Raw genomic sequence first — 11,576 nt, 5'->3', positions numbered from 1 at the left:
TCATTTTACATTATATTATATTCATTATATCATTTTAGGACTGTCTATCCTTAAATATTCTCGTTTTTCCGAAATCACAAGATTTTGGAAAAATATTTCGATCAACCACTTCATAGAAAATGTGGTGCTTTGTATTGTAAATGCCGCCTGTTTCCAGTAAACCATGATATTTCCTTCATTTCTTCAATGTCATATTGGATCCCTAAGTACAAAAAATGCATACTGGATTTCCCTTATTTTGAATGCCAGCTCCTGGACAAAATACCTATGAGTATTTGTCATCATAACTGTAAACAAATGACTACCTGCCTATTGAGTCATGACTGATAAGAATGAAGGAGAGAGGAAAGGAATATATGGAGGACTTTCCGGTCAACATGGAGACAAGCAGGAGAGTAAATATGGGTTTGACCTTGAGGACTAAAATCTTGAATTGTATATAGACACAAACCTCTCTCTCTCTCCTCTCAGAGAAAAAAATCACGTGTCACCCTGCAGCACTCAAGTCAACTTTGTTGTACATTTACAAATACCAGCAGATTGCAATTGCATTCCTTGTAGAGCCGTAGAACTAGTTTGGTCTAAAAACAAAGGTTGCTCATTGTAACTGTGAGGCATTGATTCCATCTGCTGAGAGGTGAAGGTAGAATGAATGCAGAGATAGGATGAACCCATTTCATTTTGAAGTGGGTTCTAATACTGGGGCAGATTCACAAAGTTTATTTACTTTTTTTAACATTTTTGTCTACAACACTAAAACTATACTTGACGAGTTCCAGCGAGGCTGAGTGGAACTGTTGGGTCGTGTACCATGGCAGAAATCATCTCATTTTGGAATGGATTTGTAATAAGGGATGGTCAAATTTCCACAAATTTCCCCACTGTGGGACAATAAAGGTTTTATTATTATTATTATTATCAAGTTATGGCTATACCAATGGGATTCATGTATCCATGTTAATTACCCTACTTGCAACCCACCCAGCTTACAGGTAATGATGAAGTAAACATTTATTACTCAATAACTAGTAATTATGATGCACACCTTTACTTGAAGAGTCACAAAAATGGAAAATAAGCACAAAATTTTGACAAAACTACAACTGAGTAACTACTCAGTAATAACTATCAAGGCAGTATTATGTGCAAAAAGACATAATACGAATGAGGGTTACTAGTTTTGTGGTGTTGACTTGCTGGTACAAATATTCATCATCTAATCATAATGACTCGTTAATGTACAGTATGATATCTTATCGCTGATAATTAATTACATGATACAAAAGTTTCCTTTCAGAATCAGTTCTTTTTTTACTTTAATTTCATACTTTACACAGACATGAGGAGAAAAATCATCATTCCAACCACACATCAAACACCCCCCAACCCCACCCCACTCTCACTTTACCCCACGTCTCACAACAACCATATGAAACCACTGTCATTGTAGGTGGTCAGCAACAGGACAGGAAACCAGAGTGCAGACTTACATCTGTCACATAAAAAAATCTTTCCTCCTAAAACCAGATGATACAGTAAAACTGTGAAGTAGTGTGGTGTTTTTTAGGATGGAGAAAAGTTTTTCAAAATATACTCAGAAGAGCCTCCTGTTATAGAGTTGCACAACATTAAGATGACATTTCCTTCTCTTCTTTCTCTTCACTTCAGCCTCCATCTCTCTCCTTCACCTCCACATAGAAGCCTGGAAGTCTGGAGGCCAACACAAACCGGTTTACCCGAGCAGCACGTCTGACCTGTTGCACCACGTTTTCACCTCATGATAATACTCCAGTACCTATCTTCCTTCCGGTCTCCTTTTTCAGCTGGTGGCCAACGTGAGGTTTACTGTGTCAGTGTATGGCTTCTCCAGCTGTCATCCTACACCTCAGGAAAAAGGAGACCACTGGTTGGAGCAGAAAAAAAACAGCTTCATCTTATGTGCACATTTATTTTAGGAAGTGGAAGTTTATATATGATTGGACCGCACAGGTAACACCAGGCCATGATGCAAATGTTCCAAGACACAAGTTTTTCAACACTGGAACCCCAAGTCTCTCCCTTCTTTAGTAATAATACGGTTAAATACCTCAGCTCTTTATCAGATCAGGTCTGCTCGTAGTGTAAGCTTTAAGGGTGTGACTTTGTGAGGGGAAAGATTATTTGAAAACTTCCTGGATTTTCAGCATTACGAAATCATTTGAAAACTTTTTATTATAACCTATAAAACGCTTTTTTTTTTTTTTAATGAAGACATCTTTCAAATCGCCTCTGTCTTCTCCACTTGAGAAGTAAAATGATTCGGGGATCTTTGGAAAACTTTTGCTTTCTTTTGAGTTTCAATTGGTTAACTGTAAAAAAAAAAAAAAAAAAAAGAAAAGAAAAGAAAAGAAAAAAGAAGTAATTGGTGTGTTCTTTGTTCAACAGGGAGAGCCGTCACGTTAACGCGGAGACGGGGTCATGAATAATTCATGTCAGGGGGAGGAGACGGTTTGGGGCCGACTACAGTCGGCGGCGTGCGTCACGCTCCAAATTGGAGAGAGGGACATGTCTGAATGGCTGACTTTAGAGCCACAGTAGGAAGTTTTCGTTCACGGAGCAACAGGTGAGGGGAATCTAACCTAATGCTTTTGGTGTAATGTAGATCTAATGTTCTCGTTAGTACTTGATTTATTTGAAAGAGTGTTGAATGGTTGTCTAATTTACTTCTGTAACGTGTTGAGATAAGGTGTCGTGCCATACTAGATATATTTTACGCGGAACTTTCTGCGCTATTATTTCTACGTGTCGTTTGAAAAAAACAGCCCTTTTTTTCAAACAAGTTTCGCTCAGACTGTTCTTGAAACGTGTTATTGGTGCGCATGATGTGTTTAGGGTGGTTTAAGAAAAAAATAGCCCTGCAGAACAGCTATTGAGGGCTTTAAAACAAAAAAACAAACAGTTTTACGCTCAGTGCCTGCTTGCCACCCAGATGTGTGATGTTTGTGTTAAAATACAGAGAGAATAGGTGAATGACACGCGTATTTGTTTGTCGTCAGTCACATGAGTGACACACAATATGAAGATTCAAATCCATACTGATTGCATCCTGAGTTTTAGTTCATTTAATCTCTCCAGTCTCAGCATGTTGGATGAATGAAGTTATCTGCCGTCGGCGATTAACATCCCGCTGCTGTTGGTCTGAAACCACAGCGCGGTCCTCAGTCTGGTGTTCGGTGCCTAAGGCGCACCTATAGTCTGTGTTTTGCGCCCGTGGTGACAAAACAAGTCAGAATTGGAAATGTTCACATGGAGAATACCCCCTTGTGTTGGCTGCGCTGCTCCCACTGCGGTTATTTACTTCCCGATGTGTGCAAACACAAGATGTAATACGACTCAGCCTTCTGGTGCGCCATCCTGCAGCCTCTCATCCTTTGTAAGAGACCCAGAGTCACAGGGAAGAAATGTGGCGTCAGTTCCACCAACTGGGCTCAAATCTCAGCCTGGCGCAAGCAACAGGAGGTGACAGGCCAAAGCCTGGCCCTCACCTGACCCCCACTCCTTTGTCCTTTTTTTTTTTCCCCCTTGCAAGTATTAGTGGATATCGAGAATGATAAGATCCGGATTTATAGTGTGACTGGTAATCTCAAGACCCCTGTGATTCTCCAGATGGCTCGGCCCTAAATTCTAAATCAAGAATTGCATTCTGTCAACTCAGTTTCTTTGTGCTGATATACATTAAAAGGATAATTCTGTGTTATTACATGTTAATGAAATGTCTTTACATCCATTGCATTACCAGTCCATTACATTTGTCGTGGCTCCTCTTGTGCACACAAACATTTGATTTGAAAGGTGTTCTTTCTCGAGCAGCTGCTGCCGAACCTCAGTTGTTGTTTTTTTCCTGATATGCAAATTTCCAGTTTAGAATGGCTTCTTCTTCCCAAGGGGGAGAGACATTTTGGCATCTCATTAATTAACAGATCATAGAGAAATCTGCCCATCACCTTCCTATATGAACAGGTTGGTGTATTATTTTTGGGAGTCGGTGAACATCTGCTTATTTGCTTGCAGCCTTCTTGATTGTTTTTGTGAGCGTCAAGTTTTACAGATGGGTCGGTAATGGTGTTTGTAATGTGCTGTTATCATAACAGGGAGCCTGGCTCCTGTTGGCCATGTCTGATTAATGGGCTCTGGCCTTAGTGATCCTCTCAGATCCTCCCCTAAGGTTTGCTCAACAGAGTTGAAATGTTTTCTGTCGAGATGAAAGTCTCTACCGTCACTGGATGCACAGCTCTGCTTTCTTTCATTGGTCTCGTTTACAGTGGACGTCCCATGAGTTGTCAGCGATGGCCAGTAAAACACAGACGCACAGATCACAGGCTTCCAGATATTGCACCATGTAGTATTTGATTGCATTAATCATCTGATTTGTGTCCATGTATAAGTGGTGCTGCAGCCCATCCAGTGGAAAATACAACAAAAGCATATCAGCATATCTCTTCTGTGAAAAGGCTCACAATATAATCATTGTGTCTGCTTCCTTGTGCATGTGTGATTGAGGTTTGCGGGCTGTGTAGAAAGATTGCATCAGACGTCTATTCTGGGGAGAAAATCAGACACAGGATGATACTATTTGCTTTTCATAATGTCTTAAATATACACTGGACGCAGTGGTTCACTGCGAATAATCTGCCAAAGGAAGTGAGATCAAACCTCTGAACGTAAAGATGCCTCACTACGTCCATGAGACATAATGATCCTGCGCTGTTTGCTACTAAACATGCATGCAGATTTCAGATTTATATTGACTGAAGTTACATGGAATTTGGTCAAGACAACAATATGGTGCCTGTTTAGACTTCCCTTTTTATCTGAGGGCATATGGTTTTGCCATAAGTGCATCAGAAAAGATGAGAAATGTTTGTAGATTTTGTTCTTTTAGTTCTTTATAAATAAACGTAAAGATCTTAGAAAATAAATACCTGAAAATTGTGGAGTATTGTAATCACAATGCTTTACAGCCTCGAGCGGAAGCCTTTTTCAATTCTTTTCAAGTTTCAGTTGCCGGTTTCATGTGGCAAACAGCCCGAAAGAAGAAGATATTCCATGTATGGTCATGTAACAGCAAAATTTGAGAAGCTTCCAACAAATAACTACCTGAACTTTTATTTCTTGGTCAGTGATTTAATCTTTAAAAATGTTGGTTAATCATTTTCTGGTGATCAATGAAGAGATTCCTTCATCATTAAATACAGGTATACCTTGGATTACGTCGTTCCAGGTTACGCCATTCTTGATTTTACGTCAGTTTTTTAAAAAAAACAAAAAACAAGTTCATGTCATTTTGCTAGACCTATAAATAATAATTCCTGTATTTGTTTGATAACCTTAAAAAAGGCTCTTATTTTTTCTTAATTTAACCAAATTTTATTATGTCATAAAAAATGTGATGTATGGTAAAGATCGCCACATTGTATTCAGAAATTTAGTTTTTTTTCTGTACTATATTAAAAAATAAATTTTTATCTGTTTTTTAAATCTTTAAATAGATTTGGATTACCCATTAATAATTCAAAATGCATTCATGAATACAGTACAGAACTGGGAATGGTTATTTTTGGTTTAGCCTGGGGACAAGTTAATTTGACATGGGTCATTTTCAACTTCAATCAATCAATCAATCAATCAATCAATCAATCAATCAATCAATCAATCAATCAATCAATCAAATTTTATTTATATAGCGCTTAATCATGGCAGCAGGATATTTCAAAGCGCTTTAACAGACAGAGAAACCCAACTGAACCCTCCAGAGCTAGCATAAGCGACAGTGGCGGGGAAAAAACTCCCTCGATGAGGAGGAAACTCCGGTCAGGACCCAGACTCTTTTGGGCGGCCATCCGCCTTGACCGGTTGGGTGGAAAAGAAATCAAAGGAAGATAAGAACAGTATCAGAGAGAGAGACAGAGAGAGAGTGTCAGATAGACCAGATAGAGACAGTGTCAATATGGTTAAGGTTATGTTTCCCACTGCTGAAGTCAAGGCACGATTACAGCTGTGTGGATGACTGTATGGCGGCACGGAGGAAGAAAGGAAGCAGGACCCCAGCTGATGGATAGTTGAGGGGTGGTACTGGTGGGCTTGGAGGAGAAGGTCCACAGCACATGGAGAGATGGGGGTGATACTGGTGGGCTCGGAGGTGCAGGTCCACAGAGGAAGGTCCACAGCGGATGGGCGGATGAGGGGTGGAACAGTATGATGACACCAAGGAAGAGAGGCAGCAGGACCCCAGTCGATGGTTAGGTGAGGGGTGATACTGGTGGATGGGAGGTGTAGGTCCACAGCAGATGGTCCACAGCAGATGGGTGGATGAGGGGTGGAACAGTATGGTGGCGCGGAGGAAAAAGGAAGCCGGACCCCGGCCGATAATTAGGTTAGGGGTGGTACTGGTGGGATGGGAAGAGCAGGTCCATAGCAGATGGGTGGATGATGGGTGAACCTCAGAAAAACCTGTGAATTTATGTGGTGTTTCCTGAAACCAGTTAATGACGTAGGGTGAGGTCTACCCATATCACTAAAGCTCTTTCAGTTCATCTCCTGGTCGATTTAAGTATTTATCATTCTCCATTCTTACACGCCTGCCCCTTTTTTCTCACCTCTCGCTCCTGTTCCCTTCCATTGATTCTCCCTTTCCTCCTTCCCCCAGATCAAAGCATGGCTGGGAAGCCTTTTCGGGCTACCTACATCTGGAGCAGCATCATATCCAATCTCCACGCTAACGTGGAGGTGAAACGTCGACGCCACAACCTCAAGTCCTACCATGACTGCTTCTTGGGCTCAGAGGCCGTGGATGTGGTCCTGGCGCATCTCACACTGAATAATTTCTTCGGTAATGAAGCGATGCCTCGCCACAAGGCTGTCCGCCTGTGTCAGGCCCTGATGGAGTCACGGGTGTTTGAGCCAGTGGGCGTCAAAGTATTTGGGAAAGAAAAGAAAAGGGCCACGTTCGAGGACAGTAGCTGCAGTCTGTACAGGTTTCTGAGCCCAGCGACGAGCTCCTCACCATCGCTGACCAACACTAACTCTTACTCCAGTAGCACCATTGAGAGCGGCTATGAATCACCAAGCATGAACAGGAGCAAGAACAGCTACAGTCTACCATGTGAAAGGTACAGACGAGAGACATAGGACCTTCAAATAATTTTCGTTCATTCATCTTCTAAACTGCTTTATCCGCCGTAGCGGGTCACAGGGAGCTGGATCCTATCCCAGCTGGCTTGGGGTGGGAGGTGGGGCAAACTCTAGGCGCAACATCAGTGCACTGCGGAGCCATGCAAAGACAGACAACCATGCATGCACACTCACACACTGAGGGCAATTTAGAATGGGTAATTAACCTGAAGCGCATGTTCTTGGAGGTGGGAGGAAGCCGGAGAACCCGAAGAGAACCCACGAAGACATGGGGAGAACATGGAAACTCCACACAAAGCGGGACTCAAACCGGAACTGCCTTGCTGTGCGGCGACAGCGTTACCCACTGCGCCACCGTGCCGCCCCAAATCAACTTTTGTTATTTGCTTTGTTCTCCTTCCATCATATCTAATTCCTGGTATAGTCCCAGAATAGGCATAAAGTTTCCACTGCGAGATAAAACATTCAGGCAACCCGTGTGCTTTAACAATTTAAATGAGGCTTTTATTGTATGAGGGATGGACCAAGTCAGGTTTTCAAGGGGATAGGTATGGTTCAATGCTGGAAATTGAGCATTTCTGTTTGGGTGGAAATAAAAAAAAAAAAGTAATGTAAATGTAGGAAATCGGAAAATAAAGAAACAGTGAACCAAAGTTCAGAAAACTAAGGCAGATTAGATGGGATTAAGTGTAATGAAGTGCTTCAGAGGAGGTCTAGGAAAGCAAAAACATTCTTCCTTTGCCTGAGATTCGTCCCTTCGCAAAATGACAGTAAAACCCATTGACAACTTTGCAGGATATATATTATACAAACAAACAAAAGCGGGTGATCATATGATGTAATGATGTGCAGCAAACTGACGGAGAAACAGGGCAGGACAAAATGAAGGCAAGTTGCATAAAGAACAAAACGTGATAGAGGGACACTTTCAAAATAAATAAGAAAAACTAAAATCATGACAAAAGCAAGAAATTGCGACTGAATCACAGACATGATGTAACCTTTACAATCGTGATGAGTCTCTTTTTTCCAAAATTGTTGGCACTGATTGCTGTTATGATGTGACTCTTCAGACAAGAGGCTCTGAGCCATGCTGCCCACCCCTCAGACAAATCACTGGCGGAGGTTCTGGGAGATTTCAACCTAAGCTCCTCCGTCACGCCTCAGATGATCAACCTCGGCCTCTCGCAAGAACGTAAGTCATTTTCTATCTGTTGAAACATTGAGAATGACGTCAAACAGGCATGTGGTCAAGTGTTGTTCAGATGCCCTGCCGAACCTCGTGTCTGCAAATCTGGGCACACCTGAGCCTGGAGTTCACAGCTTTTAACTCCTGTGTTTTTACAGTTGTGGATGAAGTGTGGCACCAGCAGGCGGTGTTCAGACTGCTGCAGCTGATAGAGCTCCCCCTGCTGGAGAACCTATTAGAGGGTAAAGATTCACCAAGGCCCCCCCTGCGTGACATGGATAGCGACCCGGACTTGTTGTATACATCGAGTTACCTGGACCGTGAGGTCCTCAAGGCCTTCAGTGATGCACAGTGAGTCAGGGAATCACTATGAAGCTAAAATGATCACCATTAGTATCAGTAATAATTGCGAGCGTCACTCTGTATAAGTAGTGATGTCTAAGATTTCAGTCCTGGTTGGTTTATAAAGCTACAATATCCTTGGATACCTGCTTGTTGCGGTGGAAATGCAGCCCTTATCCGACCCACCTTCTATTTCTGAGTTGCTCTTTTCGACCAACCAGTCAGCTATGTCTGAATCCTTTACTCTTTCCTCTCCCTCAGGGCTGATGAATGGATGTCTGGGGCTGTCGACTGTCTGGAGTTTCTACCAGATGAACTAGTGGTGGAGGTCAGTCGAGGTTTGTCCAGATGTGCAGACGACCTGGTCCAGACTAAGAAGCTGCTCTATGATGTCCTGGCTCAACATTATGGACACACGCAGCAGCTGCCTCTGCTCAGCAACCACGTTTTTGACATCCACTCCGGTATCTCAGAGCTGCTCGGTAAGACGAGGAGCCATCTCTCGCTGTCTTGTAATACTGATGTGTAAAAGCAAGTTTCATCGCCGCCCACCTTTAGCCAAGCTCAGCGCATTGATTGGTGAAATTTCTGTGGTCTATTAATAGTGAATGGCAAGCATGAACAAGCTCTAGAGTCTCTGCAGCTGAGCCTCAAGCTGCAGGACTCTCGCAGCAGGGAGGAACTACGAAGGCTCCTGAGATTCATGGCAATTGCAGCAGGACCACAGGAGATCAAACTGCACAAAGAGGTGAGTTTCTGAATGTGTCTTGTGAACGTTTATACAAGCGCAGGCCTTTTTTGATCTGTGTTAACCTGGAGACAATTCTCTGTCAGATTGAGAACAGAATGGCAGTGAAAAGGTCTTTCTCCAACGCCATTGTCTACAGCAGAAGACTCTCCAAAGGGAAGGTGGATTTGATGGTTCTGTTCATGATGGACAACCACTGCGATTTGTTTAAAGTAAGCATTTCTGATTGGCCTTTTTCACCCTTTTGTGCTTGTATGTCCAGTCTCTCGATCACCTTTGCAAGACGGGTTAGTTGCAGAGTCGATAAGTTATCTTTCAGTGTTTGACCCCGCCTTCAAAAATTGATAGACTGTTTAGAAACAGGACTGCACTCTAACTCTGACTTTGGATAGTTATCTCATCAAATGAGACTGACAGGATGGGATCAGATGGCAAGGAATGAAATAAATATGATAATCATATTTATTAGAATGGTACTGACATTAACTGTTGACATGAACTCTTTTTCACCAGATTCCTGTTTTGTTGCACAAGATGGTCAGTGAAAGAATAACAAATATCGTGAAGGGGAAAGATCCAAATTTGATAACAGGTTTGCAGATTTGCAGTTGTTTCATCTTGTATAGTCCTTTGTGGTGTTTAAGAGAAATCCTCTCTTACAAGTGAAGGACTATCCCTTCTTTTCACTCTCTTTACTGCAGGATCAACGTACTGCATGAGAGTGAGCTCCAAGGCTTATGAAGAAAATACACAGAAAACCACTAAAGAGGAACTCTGGTCTTTACTCCAGACAATCCAGGAGAATCCTAAACTCTCTGCCAAAGAAAAGAAAAGACTGCTCGGACAGTTTTATAAAGGCCATCCGGACATCTTTGTCCAATACTTTGGAAATAGACTGTCCAGTATCAACGTGTTGCTCCAGTGATATTTATAACTTTTATACCTCATTTATTCTAATGTAAAAAGAAATTGCTATCAGTTGTCAGTGATGTGCTGTATAGAATTTGCTTTTATGTAAATAGTTTAGACTACTGAACAATAATGTGAATTAACAAGCTAAAATATTTATGGACCCAACGTAAATTTCTCAGTGTTTTTCTTGGTGCAGGACACTAACAGGAAAAGCTCTTGTAAATTATACATCTGACTGTTACTTTTGAAGAAAGACAACAAGAATCCTTTGTTCTTAAGCCTAAGGGGATGTAAAGACGACAAATATACTTTTCTTTTTAAATTTCAGACGTTTCAACTCTCATCCAAAAGGTTTCCCCCAGAAAAAAAAAAGTCCACTTGCCTTCTATTATTCCCCTTAACATGAGTGTAACCTTTTTGGTTTTGTACTGCAATTTTGATTATCTGCGTCTGCACTTCTGCAGCCAGTAAGGGCAAGTGTACATGTGGCTTCTCAATGGGTGCATTTGTTGAACATCTGCAATGAACAGTGTTGGCAATTTAAAAATGTCTCAGCCTATTCATGTTGGGTTTTTTTTTTCATATTGTTATGTACAATGCAATACACAGTCTACAGTCAGATGTGTTGGGGCACAGAAATTCGAAACTGGAAATTTGAAACACTGATACGGCGAACAGGCAGAGGGATTCACAACAATAAGCCCTTAAGAGTTTTGTGTTCGTTTCAACAAATGGACAGAGCAGATGTTTGTATTTTTCTGACTTTTAGTTGTGGCATTGTGGTTGATTTAAATTTTTGTGCTGCTTTTAATCACCTGAGGAAATCAATTCCAGGCGAAAAAAAGTCGTCCCAGACTGAGCTTCATGCACACATCTTGTTTGAATATTAAATAAAATTGTACATTCAGACCGATACATTTTCCATTTTCATTGTAGACACAACAAAAGTATAATTGGATAAAGAAGAGCAAACGACATCCGGTATGTCAAGGACTTCCACAGCACACAGTTCATTCAGTTGGGAGACACATTTTGCTGTACCTTGACCGCCACCAGGAAAGTGGCGGTCAAGGTACTTTTACTTTGGGTGGAATAATTGAGAAGTCTGACATTGTTTTTTTTTTTTGTCATGCTACCATGGTTCCCAGTTCATGAACAAACTTTTTTGCACACTGTAAAATAAAATGGTTGGAAGTATTGTGGTGTTTTTTTGTT

At 41.6% G+C, this 11,576-nt stretch overlaps 1 protein-coding gene across 1 annotated transcript; it reads left to right on the top strand.

Annotated features, from left to right (window-relative positions):
- The first annotated feature begins 2,438 nt into the window (after positions 1-2,438).
- Positions 2,439-11,558, top strand: depdc7a (DEP domain containing 7, paralog a). The gene is made up of 9 exons (XM_068313692.1): positions 2,439-2,602; positions 6,686-7,148; positions 8,244-8,365; positions 8,518-8,710; positions 8,963-9,183; positions 9,307-9,449; positions 9,536-9,661; positions 9,963-10,041; positions 10,151-11,558. The coding sequence occupies exons 2-9, from the start codon at positions 6,694-6,696 to the stop codon at positions 10,372-10,374; spliced, it is 1,563 nt and encodes a 520-aa protein (XP_068169793.1). The 5' UTR covers positions 2,439-2,602; positions 6,686-6,693; the 3' UTR covers positions 10,375-11,558.
- Positions 11,559-11,576: the final 18 nt, after the last annotated feature.

This window comes from Antennarius striatus, chromosome 1 (genome assembly GCF_040054535.1).
Source record: "Antennarius striatus isolate MH-2024 chromosome 1, ASM4005453v1, whole genome shotgun sequence".
NCBI classification, from domain to species: domain Eukaryota; kingdom Metazoa; phylum Chordata; class Actinopteri; order Lophiiformes; family Antennariidae; genus Antennarius; species Antennarius striatus.
The sequence above is the reverse complement of the archived record's forward strand: the minus strand, read 5'-3'. Positions and strand labels throughout refer to the sequence as shown.